Genomic DNA, 18,205 nt, shown 5'->3' on the forward strand with positions numbered 1-18,205 from the left:
ATCTAGAACCAGGATCTACTCCAGTATCAAAGGCACCATACCGAATGGCCCCAAAGGAACTAGATGAACTGAAGATACAGCTGCAAGAACTCCTGGACCTGGGATTCATCAGACCCAGCGTCTCGCCATGGGGAGCACCTGTACTGTTCGTCAAGAAGAAAGACGGGACCATGAGGATGTGTGTGGACTACTGAGAGCTAAACAAGCTGACTCTCAAGAACAAGTATCCCTTACCCAGGATCGACGATTTGTTTGACCAGCTCAAAGGAGCTAGCGTGTTCTCTAAGATGGACCTGAAGTCGGGATACCACCAGCTGAAGATTAAACCAGCGGATGTGCCCAAGACGGCCTTCCGAACCAGATATGGTCACTATGAGTTTACGGTGGTGCCGTTGGACTAACGAATGCACCGGCGGTGTTCATGGACCTGATGAACCGTGTTTTTCATCCTTACCTCGACAAGTTTGTCCTAGTCTTTATCGACGATGTGCTGATATACTCTAAGAATAGGAAGGAACATGAGGAGCATTTAAGGACTGCTCTAGAGACGCTTCGGGCGAAGAAGTTGTACGCCAAATTCAGCAAGTGCGAATTTTGGCTCAATAAGGTGAATTTTCTTGGACATATTGTGACAGTGGAAGTGGACCCTGCAAAAGTAGAGGCGGTACGAAATTGGAAGGTACCAACTACGCCCAACGAGATCCGAAGTTTCTTAGGACTGTCCGGCTACTATAGAAGATTCATTGAAGGATTCTCGAAGATTGCACGGCCGATGACTCAGCAACTCAAGAAGGGAACCAAAGTCTTATGGTCTCCTGAGTGCGAGGCAAGTTTTCAGCTGTTAAAAGAGAAATTGACCAGCGCACCCGTACTAGCAGTCCCAGAGCCAGGGACGGACTACGCTGTGTATACGGATGCCTCCAAGAGCGGACTTGGATGTGTGTTGATGCAGAATGGGAAGGTGATCGCTTATGCGTCACGGCAACTCAGGCCACACGAGCTCAACTACCCAACACAAGACCTAGAACTGGCGGCAGTGGTCCACGCCTTGAAAATTTGGAGACACCACCTATATGGAGTTAGGTGTGAAATTTTCACAGACCACAAGAGTCTCAAATACTTCTTCGAGCAGAAGGACTTGAATATGCGACAGAGGAGATGGCTCGAATTAGTAAAAGACTATGACTGCGGCATTAATTACCACCCAGGCAAGGCCAACATTGTGGCAGACACGTTGAGCCGGAAGACTCAGCACCAAGTGGCAGTCCTGTTCACTCAGGAAGAGGCATTGCTGCGAGAATTCAATAGAATGAGTTTAGAAATGGTGTGAGCACCCGAAACTGTAGAAGGCATAGTTTCTACTCTAGTAGTCATTCCCGATTTAAGAGGCAGAATCATCGAGGCCCAGAGACGGGATGAAAGTCTAGAGAAGTTGCGCCTAAAAGTCAGAACGGGTGAACAAAAGAACTACCAGGAGGAGGCAGATAACGCCCTCACATTCGAAGGGAGATTGTGTGTGCCGAACCAGGAAGAGCTCAGGAACGAGATAATGAGCGAGGCGCACGATACTCCATACACCGCCCACACAGGGAGTACAAAGATGTATCAGGACTTGAAGAAGAAGTTCTAGTGGGACGGTATGAAGAGAGATGCAGCATCTTTCGTTGAGAGGTGTCTTGCCTGTCAACAAGTGAAGGCACTACACCAACGACCTTATGGAAAGTTGCAGCCATTAGAAATTCCCGAGTGGAAGTGGGAACACATAGCTATGGATTTCGTTACGGGATTGCCGAAATCTCAAAAAGGAAATACTGCAATCTGGGTGATAGTGGATCGTCTCACTAAGAGCGCCCATTTTGTACCAATACCTATCACATACGGGTCGGAGAAGCTAGCCCAGTTGTATGTGAAGGAGATCATTCGCCTGCACGGCATACCAGCGACGATTACGTCAGACAGAGATGCTAAATTCACGTCCAGATTTTGGAAGAGCCTACAGAAAGAGCTAGGGACGCAGCTGAATTTTAGCACTGCTTTTCATCCACAGACCGACGGACAGTCGGAGAGAACGATTCAAATGCTAGAGGACATGCTAGGGGCAGTAGTGCTCGATAGAGGGAGCAATTGGGAACAAGTACTGCCGCTGATAGAGTCTGCCTATAACAATAGCTACCAGGCAACGATTGATATGGCTCCGTACGAAGCTCTGTACGGGAGGAAGTGTAGATCACCCCTCTATTGGGATGAGGTTGGTGAGAGGAAAATTCTGGGCCCAGATGCGGTCGAAGAGATGATAGAAGTTGTCAGAAACATCTGAGAGAGGATCAAAGAGGCTCAGGACAGACAGAAATCCTATGCAGATCTTCGACGGACGGATTTGCAGTTTATTGTAGGAGATAAGGTTTTCTTGAAAGTATCACCCTCGAAGGGGATCACCAGATTTGGAGTCAAGGGAAAACTTTGACCCCGCTACATAGGACCGTATGAGATTTTGGAAGCGGTCGGACCAGTAGCGTATCGATTGGCGCTACCGCCAAGCTTTGGAAACGTTCACAACGTGTTCCATGTATCTCAGCTTAGAAAATATGTGTTCGATCCGAAGCACGTGATCCACCAAGAAGAGATGATAATAAATCCGGATCTGAGCTATGAGGAAAAGCCAAAGAAAATTTTGGATAGAAAAGTGAAACAATTGAGGAATAAGGCGATCACTTCAGTGAAAGTGCTGTGGGAGCACCACGGGCAAGAAGAAGCCACGTGGGAGTTGGAGGATAAAATGAAGGAACATTACCCCGAACTTTTCGAGTAGAGCTGCACAAATTTCGGGACGAAATTTCTTATAAGGAGGGTGGAATGTGACGCCCCGGAATTTCATTCCCTTCTTTCGAGATAAATCGGATTTATTAGCTTAATTAATTTCGTTTAGAAGATGTGTAATCGTACTTTCCTCGTTGTATTCGACTTTGGAGTAATTTAAGTATCTTCGTTGGAGGAAATAAAATGCAAGGAAAATTTAAGTTTCAAGAATAAAAGTGGAGAAAATACTTTTATTAGAGAAATGTGGATACACCGTGAAGAAATAGAAATACATGGATGATGGAAATAGTACTTGCCCGCAAGTGTGATAAAATCAACATGCACCTATTCTACGCTATCTATCTTACTTCTTTAATTCTCAAGTTTGGAAGCAAACTAAATTGGGAATAGAACCAAATGAGCTCAAGAGGAGCATCTTCTTTCTTTCCCTCTCTTTCTTAATCTCGATTTTGCTCCCCTCCACAAGCTCCAAGAATGCCTCCATGTACCTACAAAGTTTACACCAAATTGGGGGTTAGAAAGTTACACACAAGTAAAGAGAGAGTGAAGCACAAGCTAAATAAGAGATGGATCAAGTAGGTGAATAGTGCAGCTAGAAGAGCTACAAGATAGAGCATGAGGTAAGCCAATTTTTGTCACCACTTCATCTAACATCAAAAGAGATTCAAGACAAAGAAGGCATAGGAGAAAGAGCTCCTACACAAGCCCAAAAGTAGAAGATGAGACAAACTCTCATCTCCCCGTCGATCAACGCCGAGAAATCAGCCAAGAAGATCAGCCACAATCACCAAAACGGCAAGAATCTCACAATCATCAAGCTCGAAAGTGAGAGAGCTAGCAAGCCCAAAATAGGACAACAATAGATAGCACAAGAACTTAGAATTTTCATAGGATCCTCACAGCTAGGATGAAAACAATAGCAATCATGTAACACTAAGTTCAAGCTCAAGAGCTTAGAGCTATGCAAATTAGAGATAGCCGCATGATACCCCCTCCATATGAATTCGGTGGCAAAATATCATAAGCAAGAATATAGCAAGATCTCGAAATTGAGCAATATATCACCATAAGCCACACAAGACTCCAATGGAGAATTTCTTTTCCAAAAATAAGCTACTGCCATAACTCGAAAAAGGAGTAAGGGGTAGGGGGAGAGGACTTAGCTTAGGCGGAGGGGCGACTGGGCGACGGCGAGTGTCGACGGAGCCGAAGAACTTCCATGGAGAAGCTGCGGATCACGGCGGCAGCAGGGGCGAGGCAGACGGCGGCATCCTTGCCGAGGCCGACGGCGAGCGACATCGGCGGCGGTGCGGTGAGGCCGCCGAGCGAGAGAGGGAAGCCGACGGAGGGAGAGGCGACGCCTTCTCCCTAGCCGGGACTTCACCGAATGGAGAACCGGCGGAGTCGAGGCCGCCGAGGAGGAGCAGCCGCGAGCTTGGAGCGGTGGCGGCGGCGAATTGGGAGAGGAGCCGCCATAGACATTTCCCCTAAACTATAATTTTGAATCTTCAATTAGGAGTCTAGAGCTAAATTGGAGAAAGAGAAGGGGGCGAGCTCCGGCGATGCGGGGCAGCGCCATTCTCGCCGGAGGCGGCGACGAGCCGAGGAGAGAACCGCCGCTGTTCTCGTCTCATTCGAGAATCCCTAATCTGGAAATCCTATAGGCCGAGACTGAGATATAGGTGCTATCCAATAGGATGCATGCATTCTTTCTAAAGAGAAATAATTCAAGTATTAATTAGCGTGCTACGCTATTTATTTTCAAGGGACAAATTGCTCGAGGGCGAGTGAGGCCAAAGCGAGTGATTGAGTTGAGACATAAGCATATCAGGTGGGCTTTCTTTTAATATCCAGCACTATAGTGTGGATATAAAGCAAATACTTTTGAAGTTATGAAAAATCATTTTCTCAAAAATGAAGCAGTGATTATTTTTAAAGTTGTTGTCATGCCATAAAATGTTTGTTTTGAGGCCTATCTGTTGGGGTAATAGCCCGCGGGTTTTGGCGATGCCAGCCCGAGTTTAACGAATTCGGTTCCCAATAGGACCGCAAATCCTGTTCGGAATAACGTGCACGAGAGCCGTGAGCCATCAGCGGTTGGTCGGCGATGTGTTCGCTGAAGGTGGCCACCTTCACGGTACACGATTCTCAGATAAGGCGAGGATCCAAAAGAACTTAGACTGCAGTCGGACTTTTAAGATCACAGAGAATTTAGTATGCTCGGGCCTTTTAAGAAAAACCCCCGTGCGATACTGTGGATGGATGACAACTATATATTGTATGTTTTGTTTTCGGCATGTGTCCACTGAGTACTCATGTACTCAGCCCTGCATGTATTTATAAATGTGCAGGTTGAACGTTAAGAGGATGGAGATATGATCGGAGTCGATGCAACTAAATAATCAGTGGATCTCTTCACGATTCGTGTCTTCATACACGAAGTCGTCTAGTATGGACTTATTCCGCTGCTCTTTTGTGAAGTGAGACATCTTAGAATCTCACCTTCGAACTCTGATTTATTGATGTAATGCTTATGCTAGTTCTAAGACCATGTAATGGTACATTGACTTCTATTCTATGATATAATCGACTTGGCCTTTGGGCATATTCACAAGTTCTTTTCCCTTTTCTTTCCCCGTTTTTTTAATCCCTCCCATTAGTCGCGAGTTACCCGCTTTCGCTATCCTTAGCAAAGTGCGGTTGTGACAATAATGAAGTTAATTGTGTATTTAATGAAGTAACATAGTGTTCATTGAGAACTATCTGTAATTGTTGATGATATGTATATTTATTTTGTAATCTTGTGTATAGGTGAAAGATCCTTACAAAAGAAGAGGAATGCGAGTATTTCTTTGGAAATCCTCTCAAATTACTTAGGCAATTACTTCATTCATACACTTTATTATTTCATTCATACAAACTGTGCTATATGCAGAGGACAAGAAATTGAAGGCTCTAGAAAAGAGTATTACACCAACAGAAAAACTACAAGGTTTAATTCATAAACTCACATTATATTTTGTTTTAATAAAACATGTCATTTTATCCATTGACTAAAATAGTCCTCTTTTTTTTTTCCAGAAATGTTGAATATGAAAAATGTAGTTGTTGGTGATAATACTTCAAAACAGCTTGCTAATGAAGAATTTGAAGTCCATGATGAATTGCGTACAAAGAAAAAACATGACAAGCATACAGCAGAAGGAGATAAAAACAGAGGTATATCAAATTAATGTTGGATTTTTGTTTCATATTTAATATCTCATTTGATGTTCTATTTAAATTAACTGATAAATCTATAATAGAATTGTGTAATACCATATTGAAGTACTATAGTGTTCTCTTTTTTTTTCCAGAAATGTTGACTATGAAGAAATTATCCGGTGGTAATAGCTCTTCAAAGCAGCCTGCTACTCAAAATCTAGATAAAACAAAAACAAGCATCAGGTTTGCAGCATATGTAAACAAGTTTTAATTATTCAATAAAAAATAATAATATAGGTGACTAACATAGATAAACTGACATGTTTTAATGAAGTTATGGATGAATTGAGAACAAAGAAAAGACATGACAAGCAGCTTGTAGAAGAACCTCAAAACAGAGGTACTATACAAATGTTTTCAAATATGATGTTATAAACTATGATCTACAACCCTTGTGTGTGTTTCACTTCCTTGTATCTGGAATTTCTTTACTCAACATTGATTATATTGTAGTGCAGAAAGAGCATTTAAAAATGTGCATTATTGGCATCTCTTTTGACATCATTATTGGATAGTAATGAACTATATTCACTAAATATGAACTAAATTAAGTATGTTATGAAGAATTTTTGACATGTTATTGAAATAGCTTAATGATACAACAAATTTTAGTGTTAAACCTTAAGCGGTAGTAATGAACTATATTTAATAAATAATGAACCAAATGACAGTCAGTAATGAAGTAAATATTACATTTTATTGAAATATAATGTTAACTTACTTCATTAAGTCAGGCGATTGCTTCATTATATTAGTTTATTACTTCATTTAGTCATGCTATTACTTCATTCAGTCATGCAATTTAGTGTCAAATGTGATGTTAACTTTTATACATTTTATATCATTATCATTATTAATTATAAACATATATTAGGTATGAAGAGGATAAGGGGAACTGAGCCAGAACATACTTCACCTACTGGGGAAGATGTAAACAGAAAGATGGTAAAGAATGCTAAGAAAGCGCCAAAGAATGTTGATAAAGTTGCTGCAAATAAGGGCACAGGAGTTTCTGACAGAGTTCTGTGTCTTAAAAGAGGTCCGACAAAGTTTGTTGAAACAATAAAATCTCTGAATGAGGAACAATGAAAGGCAGTAGAAGATATGGGTTTTGGGTGTCTTCTTCATTTCAATTTGACCTTTATTCCAGCAAAGCTTGCATATGAGATACTAGATAATTTTGATATAGATACATGCGGAGTAAAGTTCAAACGAGGAATACTACATATCGGCGATGATGATGTCCATGCCACGCTTGGTTTACCAAATGGTCATTTGAAATTTGAAAGGAATGGACATCAAAAGTTGGACAAATTCATCAACGAGATTGCTGAATCTTGTAACCGAGCTAGAAAAAATATGGGTCCTGATATGTTTATGGAAAAAATGTTAAGTGATGTTGAAGGTGGGGAAATGTTCAGGAAGATTTTCTTGATTTTATTCGACACAATCTTGATTAACCCCTCTGGAGACCGATACTTGACAACACAGATTGAAGAGGTAATCGATGACATTAATAATGTCAAAGATTATAATTGGTGCGGTTATGTGATTGATTCTCTCCTTCATGCCCACAAGGTTTGGGCTAAAGACAAGAGCAAACCATTCACTGGGCTAGTTTCATTTCTGGTGGTGAGTAACTAAAATATATATCCTTGAATTAATCTATTTTAAATATGAAGTATTATTTAGAAGTGATGAACTAATGCTAAGTTTCATTTTGTAGCCATGTTATGTTGATAGGATTGTTCTTCAATCACGGCTCGTCACAAGAACATTCCCAACAATCAAGGACTTGACAAGCAAACTGCTAAACAAAAGACAGAAAATGGAGCTTGAGCCTGGGCCATTTGGAAGAGGCATTAAGGAGGGTATTTTCAATCCCCAAAGAAGCAATCTGTTTGAATTGGGTGGAAAGCATGACATTGCCAGCTCATCTTGCATAAAAGGAAGTGATATCTCTGCTGCTGCAAAACGTAGAAAGCACTTTTTCAAATTTATGGAAATTGCAGCTGATGCACTAAGTGAACTTATGAAGAGTATAGAAAAAGAGGCAGAAGAGGTCAAGAAAGATGGCTGCTCTAAAGATGCAGCTAAATGCTCATTGAAAATGATGAGCGTACAAGAGATGGGACAAGAAGATGGCATTGAAATCCAAAACATGTCTCAAGCAATGTCTCAAGCAATGCAAGATGATGACGTTGATGATCCAGAATTTATCGCTGCAGTTGAGAAAGTAATGAAGGTGGCAGAGCTAAGAAAAAGATGGGAAACTGAAGGTCCTTCGTTTGATTTAGGATTTGAGGTTGGAGGAAGGAACGTAAGTGGATGAATGGCTTCTTGGTTGAAAACTTGGATGTTGTAGTATGGGAACTTTGTTTTGTTGTGTTGTAATTCATATAAACAATGGGATGTAACTAACTGACTTATTTTGTTTTGTATTTGGGGATGAACTAAACTTATTTTGTTGTAAAATATGAAATGGTTTTTGTAACTAACATGTTCTATTTAGGCAATGGAGAACAGTTGTTCATTGGGTTTTTTTTGTATTGTTGTTTATAATTGACAGGTTGATAATACACCGTCAAGGGACATATATCTCGGGAACTATATCTTCGAGGCTGTACAATTCATGCCCGTAGATGATGTGAATAAGGTAAAATTTTACCTTATTTTTTATTAAGTCTGTTTGAAGTAATATTTCAGTATAATGAAGTAATTATCGTACTGAATGAACTATTTTTTACCTTGCCCTTTATTAACTCTGTTTGAAGTAATATTTCGGTATGATGAAGTAACTGTCATACTGAATGAACTATTTTTTATATAATACTACTGGCAGGGTCTTAATGTACAAATGGCAGATGTTACATCGCCATCAAACTTCAGTGTTGACGCATGCCTTATGGATAACTTAAAAGCTAATATAATGGAGAAGGTAAAATCTGAAATTTCAGAAGTATACATCTCGAACAATGAAATAGTTTGTCTATGGAATAAATAATTTTCTAAATCAATACTAGGATTTGAATACATTATGTGTTGTTCAACATGGATCAAATGTGAGATTGCATATAGATGATGAGCCAAAGGATGATGGTACCAAGGTATAAATCTAAATTACATGATTAAAAATCTTTATCACCCTACTACACACAACATACAACCATGTGACATGATCCCTTTACTTGTTTGATCCATGTTTACAAATGTCAAACCTAACAAGCACTGAATACTTTTTACTTCATTATATTAATAATTTGGTTCATTACGTAGAAGATCCAGTTCATTATGAATTAACTATCTTATTTAATGAAGTATTTTGTTATGTTATTCTACTTCCAGAATCTTAGTATACAAATGGCAGATATTACACAGCCATCAAAGTTCAGTGTTACCTTGCCTTTTATTATCTCTATTTGAAGTAATATTTCAGTATTATGAAGTAATTGTCGTACTGAATGAACTATTTTTTACCTTACCTTTTATTAACTCTGTTTGAAGTAATATTTCAATATAATGAAGTAACTGTCGTACTGAATGAACTATTTTTTACCTTGCATTTTATTAACTCTGTTTGAAGTAATATTTCAGTATGATGAAGTAACTGTCATACTGTATGAACTGTTTTTTATATAAATCTAAATTACATGATTAAAAATCTTTATCACCCTACTATACACAACAAATGTCAAATCTAACAAGCGCTGAATACTTTTTACTTCATTATATTTATAATTTGGTTCATTATGTAGAAGATCCAGTTCATTATGAATTAACTATCTTATTTAATGAAGTATTTTGTTATGTAATTCTACTTCCAGGATCTTAGTATACAAATGGTAGATGTTACACAGCCATCAAAGTTCAGTGTTGATGCTGGACTTATGGAAAACTTAAGAGTTAATCTAACGGAGAAGGTAAAATAACAATTTGAGAAGTATACATCTTAAATAATGAAGTATCTTGTCCCTGAAATGGATCATTTTTTGAACCACTACCAGAATTTGAATACACCGTGTGTTGATCAGCATAGATCCAATGTGAGATTTCATAAAGATGATGGAACCAAGGTACAAATCTAATTTATGAATGTCACACTCAAACAGCAGTGCATACTTTGTACTTCATTTTATTTACAATTTAGTTCATTATGTAGAATATTAATGTGGATGCGGAAATTCAGTCAGTGTTGAATGCTTATAAGGATATAGACATGGATGATGATTTCATGGAAAGTTGTTTGGTTGGTAAGCCAGTGTCAACTGAGCTCATTGTTTACAACGCCAACAAGGTAAGCTTGTGCAAAGTCATAGATAATTTGAAGTTTGTTCTTAATATGATGAAGCTATAATAATTGATTTATTTATTGCAAACAATAGATCAAAACTTTGAAGGAACGGATGGATGTACGTACTAGAAATGAGAAAACTGTGTCTCATGCATTGAGATCTCCATTTAATGAACGACCAGTTAAGATTACAAACAAGCTCAGTAAAGATGAAAAAGAATCATATTACTGGATTCTTACAACACATAAAACGGAAAAGTATGATTTCTAAATTGTTTTCTAATACTGTATCGCATTATTTTTACTAGTATGTGAAATTCTAACATATATTAAAAAATATGTAGACTTGAACATGTTTATGACGATGACGTTGTAAAAGTTACAAAGATGGAAATGTGTTCCCTGATACCTAGAAAATTAATTGTGGTTGGTGTTATAGATGCATGGGCTTCCTACCTCAACAATATGGAAGAATTCCGATCACTGAACTCATCAAGGCGACTATTTTTCACCACTTATCCATGTGTAAGTACATATTATTTAAATTAAATAATATTAATTGTTGTGAAAATCCTAACTATGTTAATATACAGTTGTATACGATTGTACAAAGCCTCAAAACATGGATGTCAGCAAAATCATTGCAAACTTCTACAGCAACTTGGACAGAGAGGTGAAGGAAATACCGAATTTCAAATGGGAACATGTGGAAACGGTACAAGCATCATTCTGAAGTATCTTAATTTTTTATGAAGTAGTAATTTGAAAAAATGAAGTTAAAGCTATACTGTATAAACCTATGAAGTAGTTAATTGCCAAAATGAAGTAATAAAACTTAATAGTGAAGTAATAGACTCTAAATATGAACTATCTATTTACTGTTTTGTATGGGTTTAGGGTTTTAGGAATAAACTCAGCTGCTGTGTTGTTTCATATTCTTCAAATATTTAACAATACTTCATTCTCCCAGTTTTTTACTTCATTCGTGTGATCTTTTACTTCATTACATATGTCTTTTTCCCCATATGTGCGAATGAGCATTATTATGGTATTTGCTTTTGCTTCAAAAGAAATGGAAATGTTGTACTAGATAACTCTGAAAATGGCGACGACAATGATCTCACAACCAATTATAGTGACATTCCAGAGACGCTGGTTTGTATTCTTCACATATGATTTAATTTTATTACACTTACATAATACACAACTAAAAATAACATATATTTTATTATCCATGCAGAGATCATATTTTTGTCACTTCCTCACCAACATTGGTCTTCACAAACAGTGCAAGAAAATATCCAATGCTGAAATACAAAGATTCAAAATGCCATGGAGAATTTCTGAAAATGTTGAAGACTGTAGAGTATTTTAATGCGCCACATGGAAACATACGAGGGTGAGCGCGAAGGTTGTTGGAACTGTGGTTTAAAAAAATCAAGTTCAGGTGTTCTCCAGAGCTTGAGGGCCAAGTATTGCTCAGCATTGATGTTAGCAAATAACAGCCATACAAGCTTCAACAACAAACAAGTTACCGTAGCATACTATAAAGAGGAAAGCAATAGCCATGTAATAGATGTTGAGAAAATGATTGCAGCATATTTAAAGAAAAAATGAAGATTTTAGCAGATTAAGTTTTGATATATACATTGATCTGTTTTGAGCAATTTAAAATAAATTTCTTCGCTTATTAATTTTGTCTTCTATATTAGATTTAAATGTCGCAATGGATAATAGATATAGTTCATTGGGTAGTTAATTTGTAGAATGAAGTAATAAATTATAATAATGAAGTGGAAATCTATAATAATGAAGTATCAGACTTTTATTATGAAGTATCTATTTACTGCGTTATATGGGTTTATGGTTTAAATTTAACTGTTGTGTTATTTGCTCATACAAATGAAGATTTTTGCAGATTAAGTTTTGAAATATACATAAATCTGTTTTGAGCAATTCAAACTAAAGTACTTCGCTTATTAATTTTGTTCTATATTAGATTTAAATGTAACATTGGATAATAGATTTAATTCATTAGGTAGTTAATTTGTAGAATGAAGTAAAAAATTATAATAATGAAGTGGAAATCTATAATAATGAAGTATCAGACTTTTATTATGAAGTATCTATTTAACTGCTGTGTTATTTGCACATATAAATGAACTAAATATTCTATCTAATGATATAATAAACTTATATCAATTAATAAGCTAATGATCTGTTTTCATAAAAAGTTTAAACTAATTCAAATTCAAATTATAAATGAAATAAGAAACTACGGGTCTGAAGTACTGAACTTAAAAAATGAAGAACAAAACATATTCCACTAAAGTAATAAACAACAAAACAGAACTACTATTAGAGAACAGAACAACAAGCATCAACATTGTTGTTTCCTCTTTTTCTTCTTCTTCAACTCCTGTATCTTGTCACAATTCCTTGAATCATGCTGACCAATCACGCCACATTTTCCACATTTCCTTCCAGGCTTCGACAACTCTCTTATTTCATTCTCAAGTCGTGAAAGACGTCGACCAGAACCCTTGGTGCTGACAACATCAGGTGGATGAACTTCTATTTCACTAGGGACTTCTGAGCCATAAAAATTCTCAATCATCTGTCTCTTTTCACTTATAGATAATACATTTCCCTCACCAAATACTTCTTTTTTCCCTTCAGCCATAATATGTCTAAATGGAATTTTATCACCATCTCCCTCTATAAGCCGTGCGATATCATAAAAATCTGCATGCATATCCCTGTATTCCTGTTTCGTCTCATCCACAGCAATAAATGACTCAATATTATCATCAAAACCAAAATGCACAGGCTTGACAAATTTAGACTTCAACCAGCGTCCTCCATGTAACTCATCAGGGACTAACTTCAATTTTTTGTTTCTCAAGATCCAAAATATGTGACTGCAAACGAGCCCAAGCCTCTCAAACATCTTACAACCACATGCATATGAATCACAAGAAATTGAGTATGAAACTGTCCAGTTCTTTGAGAACTTATCATTCAACACATAAATCTCATTCTCACCAACGGTTGACACTGTCACCATGGTGACATTATCGACTGCTTCCTCAATCTCACTCTGAATTAGTTTGAAACCACTATCACTTTAAATTGTTGATGCATGCTTCTCAAGAGCCGAATTTGTTTTCAAAGTTGGAATTGTGTTAAAATCCAAGTATTCAAGCCTATTATTGTTGCTCCTTTGACCATCCAATGCATTGTTGTAATACATAAGAAATTCAACAAGATTAGATCGAGACTTGGAGTACCTCTTGAAGAATATGTTCTGAGATTCAGATATAGATGTGGTCTTTATCAGTGAACTCATTGGAAAATCCCTAAAATATGCAGGAACCTGTAGTTCATCTAGTAATAAAAATACTTCATTTATTGGCTAATATACTTCAGCAGACAGAAAATATGATTCCAAAGGAGGATACGTACCCAATATTTTCGTGAGTCAAACATAGAGGTAAACCACTCATTGTCCTTAAGCCCATATTTTTCCATTACATTATTCCAGGATTCTTCCAATTCTTCAGGCTCTATCAACTCAGACCAAACACAACTATTTAACTCCTTTTTCAAATCTTCATTGCCAAGTTGACTCTTTGGTAACTTTTCCACAACTTTAAACATGATGTGCCACATGCACCATCGATGTCTTGTATCAACAAGGACTCTTTCCACAGCAACCTTCATTCCCAAATCCTGATCAGTAATGATCAATTTTGGTGCAGAACCCATGCATTTGACAAAACGTTCAAACAACCATGAGAAAGAATCGGCATTTTCCTTAGATAATAAGCCTGCACCAAATGTTACAGGTCTTCCATGGTTGTCTTTTCCTGTGAACGGTGCAAATATCATGCAGTACCTGCATTAAATCAATTCATCAAAAAGATTCAGTAAATGTTATGCAGTACATGAATTATAAGTTAATTCATTTTGTTTAGTAAATACTTCATCTTGTTGGAGTTTTACTACATTCAACTAAGAATTCTAAATAATTATGCACTCACTTCATTCTAATAGACTATTAATTCATTATTGACAGTTATTAGTACCTAAAGTCAATGTTTCATGCATATGCAAGTTGATCACATCAATAATCATTTTACTATAAACAACATACTTTATACATGTTAGTTGAATAGGTTGTGTCAAACGATATTATATCACCGTAGAGATGGAAATTCTTCTTAGCAATGGGATCACACCAGAAAAGACGAGTGAGCCTATCTTTGGAGTTCACCTCAAAATCATAAGTGAATGCCGGACAATTCTCCTTCTTTCGGCTCATTTCATTAAGTATCATCTGTGCATCTGCCCCACGAGTAAATCCTCTCAAGTCGCGCCTATAGTTTCGAACTTCTACAACCGTACACCCAACATAATCCAGCCCACCAAGAACCTCATTCAGCAACTTAAAAGTCAACGTAGGACCTATGTTTGCACTTGCACAATCTAATATAAATTTCTGATGCATTAGATCAATGTTGCGATTCAGCCTCATGAATCACCTATGGCGTCCCTCAACAATATCATGATTATGTTTTTCTTCGAACTATTTGACAACATAACCAATTCCCTTACAAAACTTAATCCCAATTTTAGACTTGCAAAAACACTTCCTAGAAGAACGTCTGCGTTTTGACTCATGCCCTTGCATTTTATTTTTCTTCTCACCTTCTCTACTGCACACAACATATAACCATGTGACAAGATCCCCCTCCTTCTTTGATCCATGTTTACGAGTGTCAAACCCAACATGTCGTGCATACTTATTATAGAACTCAGTAGCATCATCAAATTTAGGAAAAATCTGTCTTACATAGGGCTTTAGTTGGGATGGACAGTCAGGTAGGTATGACACTAATATAAAACATGCAAACTACTGTCAGTGGAAAATTAAAACAAACAATTTATGCCTACAAATTTAGTTCATTATAACAACAGTTTAGTTCATTTAGTTGTTTTATTACTTCATTATAACAACAATTTAGTCGAATTAATGGCATACTTTAATGTGCAAACAACACATCAGTTAAAGATGTTACTTCATTATAATATTTTATTAATTCATTTTAACAGTGATTTACTTCATTATTAATATCAGAATTTAATATTCAATAAGAACAGAAGTTCAGTTTTAATGGTTATTACTTCAGGATAACTTAATTTTACTTCATTAAGAGTATAAATCGCATATACACTACAATAATATCAGAATTTAATATTCAATAAGAATAGAAGTTCAGTTTTAATGGTTATTACTTCAGGATAACTTAACTTTACTACACTACAATAATATCAGAATTTAATCCGTCGATATTCTCCATGAGAGTCAGAATATTGCCAAATTGAAGCAAAACGCGATGGTGAATCAAAGGCAGTTCGTAATTTAAAGTAGAACGCGATCGTTCGTGGAAGGCAGATTGAAGAAGATTGTAGAAGAACATGATTGAAGAATTGAACGCGATCGACGAACTGAAGAACTTTATTGAAGATCGTGGACCGCAGATCGTGAATTGAACGAGAATTGGAAGAGAATTGAAAGAGAATTGAAGGAGAACGACGAATTGCGATTGAACGAGAATTGAAGGAGAACGACGAATTGAAGATCGTCGACGGCCAGATTGTGAAGGAGAACGTGATCAGCAAGTTTTGCATGTTTTGATCGTAATTTTTAATTTCCTAAAATACCCCTCAGCAAGTTTTAATTGAATATAATTAAAAATAAATTGTAAATTAATCCTAGCCACAAGATTAAGAAAATGGAAGGCCCTAATTTAGTCTCTAGTTCGGCCCTTAAGAATGGTTCGACATTGATCACATCTCTCTCTCTCTCTATATATATATATATATATATAGAGAGAGAGAGAGAGAGTTGTGATCAATGTCGAACCATTCTTAAGGGCCGAACTAGAGACCAAATTAGGGTCCTCCATATTTTTAATCTTATAATTAGGATTAATTTACAATTAATTTAATTTTTTATTCAATAAAAACAAGCTGAGGGGCATTTTCGGAAAACAGTTTATTAAGCTTCAACAATATGTGAATCTCTTTCCTTCTCAATTCTGCGATCTTCATACAATCTTCACTCAATCTTCACGCAATCTTCATCAATTTGTACTCAATTTTCTTCAATTTTCTCGCAATTTACGTGAGTTGTATAATCTGCATCAACATATTCTTCAATCTGCACCAACATCTTCTTCAATCTACATCGATCTCCATGATCTACCTCAATCGCGATCAGCCTCAATCTGCAATTCCTTCAATTCACGTTCTACCTCCATTGTGTTTTGCTTCCTCAATTCATGATTATTTTGCAATTTCTGCATCGTCGAACAATCGCGATCAAATTCCTTCAATTGCTGCATCGTCGAACAATCGTGTGTTTTGCAATTGTTGCATCAAATTCTCGATCGATATGCCTCAGTTTTCGCAATTCCTTCAATTCACGATCTACTTCAATTGTCATCCATGGAGAATTCCACACGTGAAATTCATCAGCAGCAGCTCGATGGTGTAGGAACGACACCGACAAATTCTGTGGTTGAAGATGGATCTTCATCGACCAATAATGAAGAAGCTAGTATTGGATCAATTCTGGATTATCTACAACATCAAAGAGGCACTCTATTGTAGTGTATATGCAATTGATCCATGAGCTTAAACCTAATGAAGTAAAACAGTTTTTTTTTCATGTTTGTAGTGTATATGCGATTTGTACTCATAATGAACTAAACTTTGGTTATCCTGAAGTAATAACAAGTAAAACTGAACTTATGTTCTTGTTGAATATTAAATGTTGATATTATTGTAGTGTATATGCGATCTGTACTCATAATGAACTAAATTTTGGTTATCATGAAGTAATAACAAGTAACATGAACTTCTGTTCTTGTTGAATATTAAATGTTGATATTATTGTAGTGTATATGCGATTTGTACTCATAATGAACTAAACTTTGGTTATCCTGAAGTAATAACAAGTAAAACTGAACATCTGTTCTTGTTGAATATTAAATGCTGATATTATTGTAGTGTATAGACGATTTGTACTCATAATGAACTAAACTTTGGTTATCCTGAAGTAATAACAAGTAAAACTGAACTTCAGTTCTTGTTGAATATTAAATGCTGATATTATTGTAGTGTATAGGCGATTTGTACTCATAATGAACTAAACTTTGGTTATCCTGAAATAATAACAAGTAAAACTGAACTTCTGTTCTTGTTGAATATTAAATGTTGATATTATTGTAGTGTATATGCGATCTGTACTCATAATGAACTAAATTTTGGTTATCCTGAAGTAATAACAAGTAAAACTGAACTTCTGTTCTTGTTGAATATTAAATGTTGATATTATTGTAGTGTATATGCGATATGTACTCATAATGAACTAACTTTGGTTATTATGAAGTAATAACTTGTAAAACTGAAATTTTGTTCTTGTTGAATGAATATGTTTTGTTTGTTTAAATTTTCCAAATTAATTCAAAGTGAGATTGAGGAAGCAGTTGATAATGTCTTATTTGTTTTTATAATGGCTTATTTGTTCTTTATTATGATTTTTTTTTATGCTGAAAATATTTAGTTCTATAGTTTAGCTTATTATGAAAACAGATCATTAGCTTATTAATTGATATGAGGTTATTATATCATTAAATAGAATATTTAGTTCATTTGTATGTGCAAATAACACATCAGTTAAGTTTAAACCACAAACCCATACAACGCAGTAAATAGATACTTCATAATAAAAGTCTTACTTCATTATTATAGATTTCCACTTCA

The 18,205-nt window shown here is 36.3% G+C and overlaps 1 protein-coding gene across 1 annotated transcript; it reads right to left on the bottom strand.

Moving 5' to 3' along the window:
• Window positions 1-12,752: 12,752 nt before the first annotated feature.
• Window positions 12,753-14,909, bottom strand: LOC125196265 (protein FAR1-RELATED SEQUENCE 5-like). The gene is made up of 3 exons (XM_089065136.1): window positions 14,536-14,909; window positions 13,838-14,270; window positions 12,753-13,472 (listed from the first exon to the last, which is right to left on the bottom strand). The coding sequence occupies exons 1-3, from the start codon at window positions 14,907-14,909 to the stop codon at window positions 12,753-12,755; spliced, it is 1,527 nt and encodes a 508-aa protein (XP_088921262.1).
• Between the last annotated feature and the right edge of the window lie 3,296 nt (window positions 14,910-18,205).

This window comes from Salvia hispanica, chromosome 2 (genome assembly GCF_029641045.1).
Source record: "Salvia hispanica isolate PSC_SH4W2 chromosome 2, Shi_PSC_v1, whole genome shotgun sequence".
In the NCBI taxonomy this organism is placed as follows: Eukaryota; Viridiplantae; Streptophyta; class Magnoliopsida; order Lamiales; family Lamiaceae; genus Salvia; species Salvia hispanica.